The sequence below is a fragment of the Apteryx rowi genome, unplaced genomic scaffold (genome assembly GCF_003343035.1).
Source record: "Apteryx rowi isolate R43461 unplaced genomic scaffold, aptRow1 scaffold_76, whole genome shotgun sequence".
NCBI lineage: Eukaryota > Metazoa > Chordata > Aves > Apterygiformes > Apterygidae > Apteryx > Apteryx rowi.
Window position 1 is genome coordinate 93,400 of NW_020451049.1, and position 18,885 is coordinate 112,284.

The 18,885-nt window shown below is 38.7% G+C and overlaps 1 protein-coding gene across 6 annotated transcripts in view; it reads right to left on the reverse strand.

The window, feature by feature from the left end:
- The window catches only part of SH3D19 (SH3 domain containing 19), a 71,205-nt gene that overhangs the window by 9,543 nt on the left and 42,777 nt on the right, over positions 1–18,885 (reverse strand). For 5 of the 6 annotated variants that reach the window (XM_026088207.1, XM_026088209.1, XM_026088204.1 and 2 more), the window contains 11 exons: positions 16,972–17,079; positions 13,531–13,643; positions 11,037–11,095; positions 8,959–9,223; positions 7,396–7,464; positions 6,059–6,131; positions 5,614–5,744; positions 3,146–3,207; positions 1,243–1,430; positions 928–980; positions 211–397 (listed from right to left, as the gene is read on the reverse strand). In XM_026088207.1, the coding sequence (XP_025943992.1) occupies positions 211–397; positions 928–980; positions 1,243–1,430; positions 3,146–3,207; positions 5,614–5,744; positions 6,059–6,131; positions 7,396–7,464; positions 8,959–9,223; positions 11,037–11,095; positions 13,531–13,643; positions 16,972–17,079 (1,308 nt within the window). Of the gene's footprint in view, positions 1–210; positions 398–927; positions 981–1,242; positions 1,431–3,145; positions 3,208–5,613; positions 5,745–6,058; positions 6,132–7,077; positions 7,216–7,395; positions 7,465–8,958; positions 9,224–11,036; positions 11,096–13,530; positions 13,644–16,971; positions 17,080–18,885 lie in introns of all 6 variants that reach the window. The other variant, XM_026088210.1, reaches the window with a different exon arrangement.

An 18,885-nucleotide genomic window follows, 5' to 3' on the forward strand; every position in this document is an offset into this window, starting at 1 on the left:
ATATCACACTCCCCAGATTACTTGATGTCTAAAGCACTATATTGCCATTATTTGTGATAATACTTTAGGACCTGGTTTAACTTTAGGACATTATATCAGAGGTATCATGTGGCTTGTAATGCAGTGGAATAGTTGGGTTCTGCCAGAACTCGGTATCTTACTGTCAAAACCTAAAAAATAATGATTTGCCTTCTAGTAAGAGCACTGTACCTGAGCAGGTCTGAACAAAAACTGCTGGGAAAATCCCTTCTTTTTCATTCAGTCTTCCTYTGTACCACTCTGAATCTACTTGTTCCAGTATTTGGATGCAGTCTCCCTTTTTAAAGGATAAATCATCTTTGGTTTCTGCTGTAAAATCATGAAGTGCTTCACACCACTCTACTGAATGTCTGTTGTTCTATTCGAGTGAGCAGAAAAAACAAATTAATTTCCGAAGTGTTAATGGCGACCATAAGCTCATCAATTCTGGTGAAAGCAAGCGTAGAGACTTGGGTATCCTGACTTTTCCCTCATACAATACTGTCGCTGCACAGGTAGACTAGAATGGCATTTCAGTAATTCTCACAGAACGTTGCCTATGCTCAGAAGCATTCCTTTTTATCATTAGTGGCTGGGGACAGGATTAATAAGAAATTCAAAATTAATCCACTGCAACAATATTTAAAACAAAATAGAGCTAATGAGACTTTTGCTTAGGCACAAAGGATTAAAAAAAACTTATGTTAATTTGCAGGAAGTTATGAATTTATCAATTTAGGCCAACTGTCAAATTTCTAGATGTAACCATGCAACATTATGCAACTGTGGGAGTTGTGTTAAATTCGCAATTTAAAGCTGTGCAGCAAATCTGACATTATAAGAGAAAGTCTGTGTAAACCTATGAAAGCTCTACATAAAGTCTGGCCACAGCCTATAAAATTCTATTACCTGAGGAAGGGAAGAGGAAACTTCCACCTTGTTCTTCAGTGATGCTCCTATACCTATGTAGCAAAGGACAGCTTAGAATAGCAGCAATGACTTTCAAAATGTTACTAATGATGGAAATTTTAAATATTTGAAGTGATTATTAAGAACAACTTTTAAGTCCTACTATTTCTTATCTGTCTTCTCTTTCCAACTCCTTCCCCTGTGTGTTGTCCTTTTGGATTTTTATCCTCTATCCTTTTATACTGCCTGTATGTACGCAGTACAAAACCATGTTCTTGAGGAAGATTTTTTGCAGGGTTGCTAACATGTTCATACCTGTTTCAGGCAGATCTTCAATCACTTCCACAAAATTCAAGGGGAAAATTCCAGATGTGCCTCCGAGCTCTCCTTTGGCCCATTCTTCATTTACATATTCTTTAAGGATAATAGTTTCACCTTCTGAAAAACTGAGCTCATCCTTCTGGTCTCCAATATACTCGAATCGTGCAACACATCTTGGGCCTCTGTACAAACAAGAAAAACTATATATTATTATTGTCCACTTATTACTAAGAAGGCAGCATTATGCAAAAAAGATAGATATTTTTCATTAAAATGGGGAAGAATGCACTGAAGATAGAACAGGTGGAAAACTGGAGTCTAACTTTGGTTATCTCTGCTCTCTAAGGAGAATGAATACGGAGTTTGAAGGGGCTGGCCCAATACATGCTTTTTGCACTCAATTCCTGGTTGCTGCAGTACTTTGCATAAGCCCTTATTTCTCTTCCAGAGGTAGCAAGAAAATCACCTTGATTATGGTCTGTTAAGGGTTTGAGGTTTTTTTTGAGCTAGCGTCCAATTCAGACATAGTCAAACGCAGAGAGGGGGGAAAAGGCTTCTATTTGTCCCAAGTTCCAAATATATGGAGGTTTCATAGGGGGAAGGTAGTTTTTATGTACTTTGACAAACTTTATTCTGTACAATCCATCACAAGGGAGGGGAAGTAAGTTACCTACCTAGGAGAGAAGCATTCGTACATCTGTTAAGTTTAAAGAATTTGGTATGATACTGAAAAGTGAATTAATCTTTTTTCCTTGCTTAAATAGAATGAAAAAAATATTCTAATAAAATTTGTGGGCTACCATAAATGCCATGCCAGAAAAGTAGAAATAGTAGAAGTAGACTTTACTTCTTTCTACAGCATCATTTAACCCAGTGTAGAAACTTGATTCCCCCCCCCMCCCACCCCAGTCATTCCTTCCTATAAGGTTCAGGACAGCTGTGTTACTTTGTTTTTATTTGTTAGTTGCAGGAGCAGCTTTTAAAAATAAAATTTCAGTTAAGACAGGTCAAACTGTCAGAAGACCAATGGAACAATTCCATTGATACTAGTCCCCAGCTCAAGCTGTGCAAGGTTGTTTGGTGTTTCCAAAGTGAAGACTCGCATTGCAGGTCATCTCTGCCTGACTCTGCTTTAATCACTGCTTAAACTTCACTTGGTTGTGAAATCCAGTAACCCATCATTGAACAGAAATATTACGGAAGGTTATTCCTTGTCCACACTACTACTATAAGTTGTATGCAAACCAGAAATGAAAGCGCTTAACCCTGCGAATAAAGTGGTTGATGCATAGCCCAGTACATTTGAAAATACGATCTAAGAGAATCTCAGATTCACCTGTATAATTGTAATACTTAAAGTTAGATGGAGCTCTCTACTTAAAATACAGCTATATTCTGGTCCAGTTCTTGTTCTGTCATATGAGCAGAAGCCCTGGAACGCTGCATCTTATTCAGGACATGGAAGGAAAGTAACAYGGTCAAAAGCAGGAGCAAAGAGGAGAATGCGACGCTGCTGAAGCTAATCAAATTGCTTCAACTTTTCTCTAAATAATTTTCAGGATAAATTATGGGAGATGCTGTTCTAATAGAGCTAAAGAGGASGGAAAGGGAGTGGACAGGGGCTACATCTGTATAAACATACTTATTTTAAAGAGAAAAGTGATCGACTAATTTTTTGAACCCATTAAGTGAGTTTTTAGTCTTCATCTTTTACTTAAATGTAAGAGTCTTATTAAAACTTCAGAAACTTTTAAAAACTRAGCTGTCAAAACACTAAAATATATTTTGGTGAGGTAGCTGTTAACCATATTAAGCTCAGTGCAGATGAGACAATTTATCTTTCTTTTTACTTCCTAGTACGTCAGGATAAAAAAAAAGTTAGATTTATCTGACTCACTTAATACAATGATGTGATGAACAGAGTATTTTTTTCCTGTTGTTTTCTTCTGGAACATCAATCTAATAAGACAAAATACATAAATGTAACCACAGTAAACTTTGCTGTTGTTAAAAATCATCTATTTTCAATTAAATATCAGCTCTAATTATGACATCCATACGACACTACATAATCACTTACATGTTCTGATATATGACCACATTTATGAGCTTTTTGTATGGCTGATTTCTCATTTTTCAACCTCATACAAACAAGAATCATTATTTAATGCTTCTATTACTAGCATGTTTTAATATTTCTACTTTGCATGGTTGATTGACAGAAAATGGGACTGGATGCTACTGCATAGCACCAAACTTTCAATTGATAATTGCTGTCTTATCTACTAGCACAAAAATCTCACAATAGACAAAATTATTGTTTAGATGTTTGGGGTTTGGTAGTCCAGCATTTGCCATCTGTACTCGAAACAAAAACATCTCACTTCAGTATGGATGCAGTGGCTGTATACAAAGAAAGGTTAGTTTGGAAAAAAACAAAGTAATTGTTTTCTTCTCAATTGCAGCTAGGCACCATGTACTAATTATAGGAATTGGAGAAATTTAATTAAAACAAAATTACTATGTACATATCACACAGCCAGTCCTTTATCACAAGAGGACTGCAATTGTATTCTTGTTACGATATGAAGGACAGCCTATGAGATTTAGGATAAGACTGCAACCCTACAAACCCAAGCTAGGAGTCTTGGGTCACCGCTCTCTGTCACATAAGCTAGTGCCCCTAAAAACAGCAAGACTCTTTCATTAGCTCTCAGGGAGGACTGGGTGAAGTTATGCTGCCTTATAGGAAAAATAATCTTTGCAACACTCTTGCCAGACGAGCTAATGTTTGTGGTGCTCTGAAAGTTTTACCAGAAATAATAACAACGTATTGTTATTGGATGCTCAGACATCAACTTATTATCCAGCTCAATATTGTAAAACACGCTGTATTGTATTGTATAGAGACCTTGTATTGAGATGAAATCTCTGACATGAATGAGCAGGAATTAGAATTCACTTTATAAATCAGGCTAGGTACYGTTCTCTTTCCCTAATAGCTTTTTTAACTTTTGCTGAAACAAAAGACTTTTGTACTCAAAGGTCAATTACCTTTTAAAACTAAAACAGAAGTTTGAAAAGCATCTTCCCTCGCTTTTATGGAATTGTATGTTTGTATCAATGCTGAATTTGCCCCCAAATATTCATTCCATTGCTTTAACATAGTCTTTTTTTTTTTTTTTTTTTTACTAGTCATCAGGAACAAGAACTTGTGAATTAAACTGGTTATGTAGAAGAGACTAATTGATTTAGCTAACAAATCTTTCTTGTGAAAGCAAGTTGATTGAGTTATTTCTAACCATGATGCTATTTTTTTATTCAGTAAGTTTTCAACTGCTAAAATTCCTCTACCATCACACCATTACAAACTAAACAGACACCCTATGTAACACGCTGTGAAGATTACCAAATATTTAGTATTTTCAATGTAGCAGCAGTTCTCATCTCTTTCTGCCAGCTGCCCCAGCTGAACAAAACTTTTGCCATCTTAATGCCCAGCCCAGCTAGCCGCCTTCACTGCAGCCTGGCAGCGGTTTAGCGTTCCTCCGGGCCTGGGGGCTGGTCAGCACAGCCCAAGGGCCCTCTGTGCTGCTGCAGAAGGGACTTTAATCTTAAGAAGCAGGCAGCAGCTTTGAGCCAGATTTTTGAGGCACTGAACCATCCTGTATCTCTGTCCAACACGAGCTGCCCAATTCATTTCCTCTGGGCTCCAAAACAGGACCTGTCTCTTGCCTGCAGTTTACAGCAAAGCATCCCGCTCAGTAACAGGCTTGCTTATGCTGCTCGCTTGCAATAACTGTCTCCTCGCGCTGTGCTAATGCGCCCATTTGTGCGGCCACTCCGTACGCCACTTAAGGGATGTGATCCAGGTGAAAAATAATTTTGGAAAGGAAAAAATGCTTTGTTGGGCTAAATTGCTACCCTGATCCAGTACGCTACTTGGCTGCAAAAGTGGTGATCGTGGCACAGTTCAAGGGGACAAGAGTGAGAGAAGCCTAGAGAGGGGGCAAAGAGCAATCATCTTGCTGAATGTTGATTCTTAACTGCAGCTATGAGAAATAAGCTGCTCTCTAGCCCCAGAGAAACTACCGCGGTCAACAGAGGGGATCTGGTAAGGACTATGGTTTTCCCGCTTGGCTTGAATTTAAGAGGAAAATAATACCCCAACCACAAGCTTGGGCTGCCAAATCAAGCATCTTTCTAATACCATGMAAACAAGTCAATACCTCTTCTGTCTTGCCAGAAGGAAAAGAGGTTATTGAAGTAGCGAATGGAATAAAACACACAGGAGCTATAGTAAACTGGAACCAGAAAATAAATACAACAGGATCTTATATAGCAACATATACAAAGCCTACATACAACTACTTTAACAAAGCTGGCAGGAAATATCCCTGTGCGATTCCCACATTTTCCTCTGTACCACTCAGCATCGATTTTCTCCAGAAGGCAAACAGTGTCTCCAGAACGAAGGTCCAAGTCATCAGCGTGCTCTGTAAGACAGCATCATTTCAGTTAAAGCAGCTGTCACAGGCACTGATTTTTTCTAAGTAAAGCCTTCTTAATATAAATACCCCAGACAAAAGTGGAACGAGTTTTTAAAAAGCCTTAATTACACATTGCTAAATAAGTTAGTTTAACTAAAAGACTGGCCCAACTATAGCTAAACCCATGGATTCGAACAACTTCACGTGCAGAACGTGCAGGCTGAACTTCCTGATTATTTTTAAATTGTAATTCCTAAGAAAATTCCCACGTTGAAAGCTGTGGAATAAAACAAGCTTCCAGAATATTCACATGTACTTACCTGCAGGAAAATCATGCGAGACTACAGCATGAGGCGCATTTGTGTCAGAAACCTTTGGAGGATTGTTTGAATCCTGTCAACAATAAATAAATGCAAGCAGTTTATAAGTCACGAAAGATACTAATACAGATCCTCTGTTATTGATTCTGAAAGTCGTTTTCTGATTTTGGACACAATATTGTTATGATATTATACCTTTGGAGGTGACAATTAGTATTTGTCACAGACCAATGAGTCTGAATCCTGTATGTCTTTTACCAATGTAAACCAGAAGGGATTTCACTGAAATCTRTTTTTCATCCAGCAAAATGAAGGGAGTGATCACTGCAACTTTCCCTAGTGTAGACAAAGCCTCAGCTCTCTGCAGCAACCTTAGCAACCCTCAGTGCAAGGGTTATGGCCAATTTTGTGTGCAGCAGTGTGCTGCTGCTTGCTACCATGTGTCACCAAGTATTTTTTTACTTCCTTACTTTGAGAGAGCATCTCAGCCCAACTATCCCTATAACACACAGCAGGGGCAGCAGATCTGTCATCTGCCAAATATTTTGGAGGGGAGGGCAAGCCACTAGGCCTTTGCTTACAGGAACATAACACTGAGGATAAACGACAAGTTTGTTGTGGGATCTTTATAAAGGGAAATTATATTATGAATGCTGAGCCTTCATCTCTATCTCACCCACTAGGATTTTCTAGACTGTACTGAAAATCACTGTGAATTACTTTGAATGTAATTCATTGCATGCAAATAAAAAAAAAAAAGGATAGTTAGGAACAGAATAATATGAATTACAACCAATTCCATAGAAATCTATTTCAACCATGTAGGTTTCTGATAAAAATCAAAAAGGCTGCTTATAGCTCAGTTACTTGTTATAATTTATCCTATAGTAATACAGTCATGCCCTAAAACAGGTTAAGTTCTATATAAGCAAAGAGAGAGGAAAATACTTTGAAATCCCTATGTCAAAGCTAATTCACTGATGTCTCATGTACAGCACATTACAAAACTAAACGCTTACCTTTTGCCCACTTTTCAGACGTTCAGCAAGGGAAGTGAGAACCTTCATATGAGACAGAGGAACTTTACCAGTTTCCTCTCCATTCTGGCACTCCAAGTAATTACTGTTGCTCTGCTCCATAAGGGGACTGTCYCCATGCTTTAAGGTGCTTCACCATCTTTTTTTTTTGTGTGGTTGTTTTGTTTTTATTAAAGATTTAATAAACCACTACTGTATTTTTCAGCGTAACATTCTAAAGGTTATGTTAAAGCACTCAGTGCTTTAATATAATAGGAATCTTAATGATTAAATATGTATCAGTAGAGAAAAATGCCTTACTTTACAGGACAGTTCTCCATGGTTCCTGGGAAGAAAGTTTTCCTTGGCAACTCCATGAGGCACAGGTAGCTTGAAAAGAAATTGAGGGGAATAGAATAGTTTGTTTCATTTCTAAGCTCCTGAAATTTCTACTGCATGTGAAAATACTCAGATGATGGAACTATTCAGACCATCTACTACGGGTGACTAATTTAGGAGCCTGAAGGAAGAAGATTGGTTCCTCTGGAAAGCGTTCAAAACAATTTTGCAGACGGTATGAACTGCCCTCAGGAAAAACCTGAGTGTTGTCATCAGTTTTAAAGGTATCTTAGCCACCTAACCTATAGCATGCCACACGGTACCTGATGTTCAGCAATGCACTGTAACACAGGAAAGTGTTCTTCTGTCATGGAGGGCACTGGAGAAACAGTCTGGGAGGAAAATTTCATAGACACTAACATGTGGGAGCAGGGAATTACTAGTGAACTGCTACTGGAAAAAAACTCACTTACAGAATATGTCAGATGTTTCTTATATAAACAGGAAGGAGTAGACCAGATAGGAGTCAACGTGTTTCCCTTATCTCAGAGCTGTCCCTGTTCACGCTAAGATACAACTTTCTCTCTTGTACTCTTCTCCACCAAGCATCTAAAGGCAGGAGTGCGGATCAAAGAGAAGGCAACAGAAGGCTTCCACTTGGGACTGAATGTTGCTTTCATGTTACGGTTGTGTGTTCACTTCTTTGGCAATAGCCCAAGYAGTCCCCAGCTCTGCTCACTAACCAGTTCTAAGCATCTGGAGAAAGACTCCTTTTTAGCACTGATATTCATTCATTGATATTTCCTATCCTCTAAGAATACGTGCAATACCAAAAGAAACAATTCAGAATGAAAAGGCATGGCATCAATAGGCTGAAAACCCTAGCAGGGACAGGCTCAGTCTCTGGGCTGGGTGTAAGATAAGTAATGTTACATTCCTCACTCTTTGCAGGCTTGATTAAGCAAGTTAAGCTACTTTGTAAGTTCTTATGCTCCTCCAGGTTTGTTTAGCATTTTGACATATACAGGTAAAAGCAACATGCAAACACAACATTTGGCATCATTTTTACATACTCTAGTAGCATTCAGAAGTGATGACTGTAAAGAAATCCCCAATAAAACAAGAGCTATCCATTAAAGATCTAAAGCAGAGCCTCTAATTGTCAAAGATTCAGAAAACATTAAATCAAAACGAATGGAGTTTGTTTTTTATAGACTTAGCCATTACTAAACACCATGAAAGGCCTTAGGATTTTGAAGGCGGACAGTTTTTTTTTTKTTTTTTTTTTTWWTATACACACACACACATATATAAAAATACACTTAGCATTTATATAGTGCTTTCTCCTCTCTTACATTCCATTACGTATTACTATTTATCTAGTAGTGTTTTCTAAGAAAGATTTTGCTAACAGATGAATTGTGACAGCCACATCATAGTAATCTACCTTTATATTTTTTTCACTACTATTTTCACCAGCACTGTTTTGTAAACAACGCACTGTTTTGTAAACAACAGTCTCAGACAGAATATCTCAACTCTCACCGTGTATTTATTGTAAAGAGGATGACCCAGTTTAGGCCTAGGAGGTAATGCTGGATCCCGATTTTTTAAGGCTTGGCTCTTTGCTCTCTTGGGTCCCAATCTGAACTTGCTGTTCTTTTTATCACAAGCGATGTCAGAAGCAGAACGGGAAAGAGGGTCCTTTTGAGAGGAGGTCTTGACTGAAGAGATTTTTGGTGGAGGTGGCCTTCCAGGAACACCTTTAGGTGGGGGAGGTCGAGCCGGTATAATCTTTCCATCCACGGGCCTAAAAAATTGGGTGAACCATCGAAGAAATATACATCTTAGTAAGTCTGCCACCTTATCCTTCACCACAGCCTTAGCCATGGAGCATTTAACCACAAAATCTGACTCACGATGACCTGGACTGTATGACATGTAGTATCTACAGCTCTCCAGGGATACATGAACCCTTCAGATACCGGGACTCGATGATCAAATCCTTAAACAGATTCTTTTACTACATATTTCCAAGTCTGCTCACCACTTCTGCTAATCAACAGCCTACYAGCTTTCTTGGGACCCCAATATGCACTGCATATGTAAAATTTTGGCTACATGTACTTAAGAACCCTGGAAGCAAAACTACTCCAAAAATACAATTTTGTTTGGGTGTTACTGAGAAATCTTTGGCCACTTACTGCGAGTTTCTTTTACAGTTTGTTCTCTCCCTCTCTCCCATAAAGTTTAATTCAGAATAATTATTTATTAGCATGAAGTTCTCAAGGATCCATAAAAATTGTCAAACCATAACAATGTGCATTAATGAGATTTTGGGGTGTCCTAACATGCCTGTGTTATCCACCACTTGAGAAGAATATTACCAGTTTATTACTGCATCCACTAGGAGTTCTCTATTGTTATTTGAGTATTGAATTTTTTTAATTTCAAAGCAAATTTACACTTACATTCACTTCCACCTCGTCCCTTCTTTGCCTCATCCTTTTTTTAATTTTGACAAAAGAAGAAATTCCAGTTTAGACTATTCTAAATCTAGACACAAACCAACTCATATGTTTGTGAGGAGACTTAGCTAAACAAGAAAACTGTATCAGGCAAATCAATGAATTATTATTCCTTACTTTTTTTTTTTCTTAAATCAATTTGAGCAAAAAAGCAAAGGGACAAAATTTTTTTTATCTACTGCAATTCCAGAGAACCTCAGGAAAATCAGAAATACTGCTAAACAGATGGGGGGAAAAAAAGGTAACAAACACCTAAGGGGCAATACTAAAGTGTTTCCACAACAGGTACAATCACACTCTTTCCTGTGAACAAATACTTATTATTATTGTTAGACTAAATTTCATAAATGAAATAAGATTCTCTTGTCCTGACACTATGAACAGAGTAAACTCTGTGTTTAAACGCACAGATTTACTGTGTAGAGTACAACAGAGCCTTATTGGGCTAGGTGCTATATCTCCCACCAGTTTGCCTGGGGCATTTAGTGGACCTGAAGGCTGGTCCAGCTACTTTTGCCTCTGCAGTCCTTTCCTGTTGGTTCAAAAGAAAATAAAAGAAAACAAGAAAACCCACAAAGGTTGTCATTGCTTCTGCAATTTCACTGGGATTTTAGGTCCAAAGTGAACAGCAGAGGCATTGTATAAACTAGCCACTGCTTCAGGGAAGGTGCTGGCCCAGYATCTGTCCTTTTTGGGGTGGTGGCATCTGCCACCTCCACTCCTTCACCACTTAAACACAGCCACAAGCGCAAAGGCTGTTGATCAAAAGGTCAGCAACAGGCAGGAGGCAATGTTCCACGTTCAGCTATGGGTGAATAGGTTAAAGATGCAGAAAGCAATGACTGTCAACAGCCACTGTACATAAGCTGAAGAGCCAAACAGCTGTCCTCCTATAGAATGTCCCTGCTCGTACTGATATGGTATGAATCAGCTAGCTATGTGGTCCTGCCTGTTTAGTAGTGAGTGTATTAAAAGTAAAACCTACCCAAGCTTACTGAGTTAGGAACAGAGTTTGTAGTGTCTACAGAGAGACTAACTGAGCAAACTAACATAGAAACACATCTTTAAAGCAAATCGCTGGAAAATTCTGCTCACCTTGGGGGTAGCGCAGGTTCTAGGTGAGGCATTCCAGCCTGTTCTGAATGATCTGACTCCTGCAAGGATTAAAAAGAAAAAAGACATTTCATTAAACCTAAGAAACAAAAAGGATCTTTTTTAAATGATGCATTTCATATTTTAAATTACATTCTACAGACAAGGAAAATGAGTTTCTGGAGTTCTGGGAACACAGTAAAAAAAATATGTTTCATTCTAGCATTTTAAAGTCTTGCTGGACATAGAGATGTAAATAACCTGGCTGACTACCTAAATCACAGCTTAAATTGTGCATTAGGTATGAGCCAGCCCTCTTTTCCTACTATATTAAAATCAGGGCCTAAAAGCCAAATTCAGGCCAGACATAAAAATGTACAAYTTCACTGCCTGTAAGATGCAATTTGGCTGCAAGTACCTTATCAGTTTTGATTTAACATTGACAGAGGAAGCACTTAGCTTTGATCAGGCTTAGAGAAGAAAACATGATGTTGATGCAACTCATACAGGAGAGCGTTTATTGCAAATAATGTTAGCTGTGATTCAAGAAGGCATCTAAATATGTTTCCTAAGGCTCTAGCAGGTAAGACCTGAGGAATCTTGCTTTGATAGATTAAGGAGTTACTGTTCCCAGTTGCCCATCCTGTCCCTGTCAAGAGATTACTGTCCTGCAGCAGAGTCAGTGGAAGGGAACATGTGCCATGTCTGAAGGGCTCAGACAGCAGTAATGGATTAATGAGTTACCATCCTTCTGCCTCCTCCTTCATTTTCATCCCAATGCCAGAGAGTACTGCCAGCTCAGTTGAACCAATGCAACTGTTTGTGGGACAGCTTAGTAAATCAGATTGCTGAATCTGGGTTCGAAAATAACCTTTTTGAACAAATAATTTTAAAAGGTCTGAACAGACTCATTTACTTAACTGGGGATACATGTGCTTGAAAATGGTAAACAATTTCTCTCCTTTTTCCCCACCTAGAAAATAACTGAATGTATAATGCAGGAAAATTTTGACCCTTGACTAAGTCCCCAAATGAATGTTCTTGATTATTAAAAAGAAAACAACCTGCCACTTTCAGATGGGGATATTATCCTAATACCTAAAATTTTCCTCTTCTGTGTGAAAAGGAACAATCATGTGCCAACTGCAGCCTGTGTTAAACAGATTTTATTGTTGTCAGTTAATCACTTCCACAGATAAATGGTCCTAGTTTTGGAAGCACTGGTTTGTGCAATACTTTATTATTTATTATGAATTCATTCTCAATATTCACCACTTAACAATGGAAATAGGTTGAAATAATCATATTCAATTTGGAGTTTATATTTAGAGGGGAAAACTCAAAATATGCAACAGATGATTGTTGAAAGATTAGTGCATGAAGCCCCCACATTAAAGGCTACTGATGGACTTAACAACAAAGAGAAGTTCTTATCTTTGCAAAGATAGGATTTACATGTTTCGCTGGGTCTGATGTAGTCTTTTCTAAGAAGGAAAAATGAGATCCTCTGAAGCTTACACAAGATCTTCCACATGCTTTTCACAACAACCTGGATGATCACACACACTAAATGTTTCAGGGTTGTATTGTATAACATGCTATTTAGCGTCTTCTATCTGGAAATTATTTCTTCAGCATTATTGAGAAGAGATGAGACCTTTGTGAACAGCCTCTTCAACCACAATGTTTAAGGAACACTTCATCTTCTTCGCAGAGGTAGTCACAGAGATACTTCTTGGCAGCTGTCCACCTAGTTAGGGCTTTTGATTTGATTTGATCTCGTTACTGCCTATGGTTTCCACAAGAATCTCTGCTGTTCTTGCCATCACAGCTCTCTATATCTAGAAATTCATTTGGCAATGTCATGTTCTAGTTTATTCAGTAAATCTGTGTCAAAGTGCTTGCAGGATGCATAACTACGATGCGTACCATTACTATTTGCTCCGGAGTGAGGAGCAGTGCCCTCCTTTTTGAAACAGACGGTTCTGCTCAGGCTSTGACCAAACCAATAGAAAACAACTGGGAGGGAAGAGCTCAAAAAAGCTGGCTTCCCTCCCCTTCCTATCTACAGAAGCATTTTCTTTTGATTTGAGAGTAGCACAGATACAGAGAGGTGCCTTCTGTGTGAAGGTAAAAAAGTGTCTAAAGGACTTCAACAGTTTTTGACTGTGTAAATCCTAGACTTTGAACCACTTTGCAGTGTTTTGGAAACTAAACTGTAGAACGCCATGGTTCCAGCTGCAAGGTACAGAAAACTGAAGATAGATGTGATCAAAGTTTAGTAAAATCAACAAAGTGTTTTTCAGAACTGAGAGCAGTTTAAATTATCTGATTAAATTAGAGGATGCAATTAAAAGAAGAAAGCCTTATATTTTTGAGTAGTCCTTTTCATCCTTTGGTTCCTCAAGTAACTTGCTTTACAAAGGAGTGAGAGTCACAGGAGATCTTTTAACCAAAGCAGGCAAAGTTTTAACACAGGAAAACAGTTCTAACTTACCACTTTTTTTACTTGATCACCATTGCTGGGTTTTCCCACTGTGACAGTAGAGGTGTTCCCAATAGGCTTTTCAGCAGGAAGTGGTGGAGGGCTATGTGGGATTTCATTTAAAGCTACAAAAAAAGTTCCCAAATGAAAGCTTAATTAATAGTTTCTTTACAGGGACCAACAATAGACGAGAGAAAACCCACCTTGTTTTTGTGCGTCTATCACATTTTTGTGAACATGGTTGCCTCAAAGCCTGGGCAGCCAATGGGCAGGATCACTCAAAGACTAGTGTGGGGGGGGGAGGATGCAAAAGGAGCACCCTAACTCTGAGGCTGACCGTAGGAGAACTTCCCCTTCTGCATAACATACCTTCACTGAAGTAACTTGCTGATGTCCTGAGAGTTAAGGGTTTCAGCTGCGATACTTGTTGCTATAACAGTGGAGGGGCAGCACAGTTTCTAACACTGGGAATGTCAGAATCATCACTGGATACCCTGAAACACCATCACCATCTCTCAGCCACATTTCTAAACTGGCTCACTTTTTTCAGCTGTCAGCTCCTGGAATATCCTTTAGGCTGGAAAACAGCTGAGGGTTATTTCAAGTAACCCTGAAAGATCAGGAGACTTGGCTGGAAGAATCACCAGAAAGGTAAAAGCAGAAACAGAAACTGTTGCCTGCTAGAAAATTCAGGGTGAGAGAAAGAAAAGAGAGACAGGAGTACCCTGATAGTCCTTAAGGAGCTAAGCAAATTTAGGACATCAAAGAGGAAATAGTACCGCTTTTACTATGGAAGAGAGATGACCTCCTCAGTCTCAACAAAGAACACAAAAAACTGTTAATTATTACATGAGATTTGCTTTAAATGTCTTTGCTATTGAAACCTGTGAAGCACATGGACAAGTTTTGCCAGCATATTTACCAATGAATTTGTCTTTATATATTGGAATTTTGTCAGCTATTTTACAGGGTATTTGTCTATCAAAATAATTCATTTCATACAACAAACTTCAGACACTTAAGGTCTTTCCGGCCTTGAAACTATGTAAAAACGTGTATAGACAGCCCTTACATTTATGAACTAATGACAAATTCCATCCAAATGAAAACTTTCAGTTGCTCATTTCATGAAAAGTACTCTCAGGAAAGAAAGAACAGACAAGAAGATGAAGTATTGTTTGCTTTTAATACTTCAATTGCATTGCCATGATCTAAAAGGCTGGCGAGATGTTTAAAAACAGATCAATTCAAAGATAAGTCTCTCCTTCAGTCTTAAGGACAAGTGTTGGCAATGACTGAGCACAGGGAAAAAAAAAAAAAAGGTAAAGTTCTTCCACTCTTCCAGTGGTGAGAACTAAAAACAATGCCCACCAGTAACTGCAAAAGAAATTTCCTGTTATCATACCTTACTGATATATAATGAACACTAGAGATTTATGTATACACACCACTTCAAATCTTAACATATACACAGATGGCTTAATTTCCCTACCTTTACTCTTCATAAAAACAAAATTAAAGGCATTAAAGGAAGAAAGAAGCCTCAATAACTAGAAAGCAAGTGTTATTTTCAGTGATTTATAAGTGTAAAAACTGAAGTGGAAGTTTAATGCTGCCCTTGTAATCACAGCTCAGTAAAAATGCTGATAGGGAACCACTAAAGCACTTGCGCAAATTCCCAAGCATCCAGGTCTCCCCCTTTTTGATAGTGCTGGCTTTCTTGGTTTATTGGAGTTTTTCTTTTTGGTTTGCACTGGTCCTTACAGAACTAATCTCTCTCCAGATCCAGGAAGGCAAAAGACCCCTTGTACTGAGACCATGTGGCTAATGCCCACCTACAAGGTAAATCCTATTAAATCCATGTGTGGAGGTTACACCTTTGTCCAGTTGAAGTTGTCTCATTTTTTAACTTGTAACAGCTTATATCGCTACAGCAGTTCCTATCTGACAAAAGGCTGCTCTGCTTACTTGTAACCTGCTTCTGTTCTCCACATCCCATTAATCTTCCAGGTGCAGCCTCCTACAAAGCAGCATTCACACCCCTCTGACAACTGTAAAGTCCAGTGTGACTGGCAGCCCCTTGTGGGAAGTTCAATTTCCACTAGAGAGCAGCAAGGGACCAGTTTATCTACAAGTTCAAAAGAGAATCCAGTTGAGAAAAAAAAAATAATGAATTCGTGAGGTCATGTTTTGGGGTTTTTTTAAATGGAAATTACATGGAAAGATTTCCTTTGTGGAGAATAATTGAGTCTCAGGTTCTTTATAGCGGTTCATAAACACATTTTTCCAATTGAAAAAGCTTTTTATTTATGCTCAGTTATTAACAGAAAGACTTTTCCTAACAGACTTATCTTCAGTCTCCTCTGCACTTTTAATCATTTCCACTGCATTTCTCACATACACAAAGGAATAGAAAACCTAGAATTTGAGCTGGGAGGGGAAAGGGAAATCTTCTGGAAACAATGAAAGAAAGTGTTAGGAACAATACCACCAGGGCATCTTGTTCCTACAAATTTGGCTGTATACCTACTCAGTGTAGTGAAACATGAGTTTGAAAAATGGGTTTTAAGACACTGTGACATTTCTTCCTAAGCTTCAAGGATAAAACATAAGGCTAAAYGTAAGCAACTACTTACTGAAGCATACAAAGATCTCTCACGCCTCTCTGATAAATTCCCAGTCTGTGAGATACTGTCAGTGTTATTTCTAAAGCTGTAAAGAATTGGAGGTGGAGGGCAGTAGGGATAACTATCAGAAAGCTATAGCCAGGACCTTTACACTACAATGAACACATAAGGTTTTGCACCCAAGTTCTTGCATGCTTTTTTTACTCCCTCAGTTACTACCAAAACACTATTGCTTAAATAGCCAGATTTCAGACCCAACATTTCCCTTGACCCTTGTTAATATAAGCTGTGAAAATTATGTTTACATCCTGATTAAACTGTGTTTGAAGCAAAGCTTAATACACTGATGTTGGTCCTCTGACAAGTGCAGGCCCTGCTCCCAGGAAGCATGGGAACAGCATTAAAACATTCTCAGCTGATGTCTGATCATGAGTCAGCTTGACTGAAGGTACAGATCAACAACACAGTTGAGCTGACCAAACAAGCTCGCTTCTGCTGAAAGGGGCTCCCTCACTCTCTGCTGCTGGCCCTTAGATCTCCCCCATCGTATCCCCTCTGATGCATACAAGCTCTGTAAGATTTAAGGAGCGTCAAACTCAGTGCAGGGGAGGGTGCCGACAAAATAGCTGGGAGGCAGGGAGAGGAACATGACTCCCTTCTCCCCCCCAGTCCTTAGACTGCCTCAACTGTCTTGTCAAACAGTGCCATGGGATGCCTTTGACAGCTACTATAGCTAGTTATCAGCAATTCAGTTTGTAAACAGTAAATCCCAGTTAAAAGGATTTCCTGATACAAATTTCACAGATGATTCAGGAGAAGAACTTACATTTCCCAGGTTTAGCTGGTATTCGGATAACAGTGGGTTTCCGGGCTAAAGCTGGTTGAACTGTCTGTTCCTTCGCAGGCTCACTTTTGGAGAGGAGCTGAAATGGATCTAAATGCAAAAAAWAAAAAATAAAWAAATAAWAAAATAATAAAAAAAAATATTTCTTTGTTAAACACAAATCTCACCAGGTATTGCATTCATTACTAAGGATATTTATATTTCATTTCCAAGGGAGTAATCAACAAAAATCTCAGTTTCCAGAGACAATAAACGACAGGCTGATGAAAAGAGAGTAGTCAGCTCTCTCTTTTCTGTGCATCTGCATTCAAAGTTGAGTTAACATAAACATATTCCAGATGCCTTCTGGGATTATCCAAGTCACTGAACAAGAGCAACTGCATTGCTTGATAGTAGGGAGCTGAAATCAGGATGGCTTTAGCGAAACATGTTCTCAAAGCAGTTGCTCTAATATGCAGGCATAACTGAACACATTGGCCAAAAAGTTTTAATCAATAAAATCTTGCCAAAGCTAAAAAGTCAGCACCACAGCAGATAAAATGCCTACAGAAAGAAAACAAAACATAGCATTTAAATATTAGACTGATTACAAAATGTTTTTGCTGTAGAATAACTAATTCACCTTGAAGAGTCTGTGTAATTTTGCTGATTATAAACCTCCTGTCAGGGGGAAGACTGGGGACTGGGAGTCCTGCTTGAGCTCTGCCCGTGTGGTTATCACTCATTCCTGTATAAGCCTGTCCAATCATTCCATCATTTTCCATTGGTAAGATAGAAGCAATGTTTTCTATGCTTAATGAATTTAAGCACTGGTCTCTTTATTAATAGGCACAGGAACATATGTGCATGTAGAAGGCAGCTGTAAAAATACATGTGCATAAATAAAATCCAAATCAAYGAGTTCTTTCTTAAGTAGACCTTTGTGTCAAAGAGCAATACTTCATTTATACCTGTTCTACATTATTAACAAATGCTGCCTTTTTCTCTAAATGCTACCCTTTTCTCCGGCATTATCAAAAAGTGCAATAAAATGACAACATTTAACTGCATCATAAATGTATAAGATAAAAAACTGGAGCCCCCTGGCCAGTAAATTCTCCATGACACATATTCACAGTCCCAAAAACTGAGTTTGATCTCTTCCGGTGGCCTTTTCAGATGTGGAGCTCAATAAGATGTTATTTATGGAGTGTCAGAATCACTCAGAGCATGCTGGGCATCTCCTTAAATTCTTCAGGGCTTTTAATAAAACATACCCCTTCCCAAAACTCCTACCACACTTTCTGAACAAAGTTGGAAGCCTGGTATCTGGTTAAATTCTATCTTTATGTTCAACACCTAGAAATAGCTTAAAAAAAAAAAAAAAAAGGAACATAGCATGAAGTCATGATTTCTTACAGATAATTTTGGGTACTACAATATAATGCAGTTTATCAACACATTTGAAATTTGAGTCTGGAAATGTAAGTTAGATTTCAGAAAATTCAGAAGTGCAGTATTTACTTATGAACAATCTCATTAAGAGCCATTAAGAGTTTTTAATTTAAAAAAGCTTTGGGATTTGTTTGGAGAGGGGGACGAAGAACTAGTATACTCAAGCTCTACAATTCTACCAAAACCAGATAAACTTCAGACAGAGAAAACACAGGGTAATAAACAGCGTCCGAAACACAGTGTAATGGACTGCGTGACTTGCAGTCCCAGCTCCCCCAGCCTCTGCTGCAGCTCTTCCTTCCCGGGTGCTTCTGTGCGTGGCCGGAGCCGCCCCTGTCCCAGCTCCCTGTGGCCRGCAGCTACCGCGGCCAAGCCTCCCAGCTCGGGAGGCCGTGCCAGCAGCAGAGACACCTCGCGGGTGTGCTCCTACTAGCCCCTTGCTTCAGGCTCTGCTGGTTATGG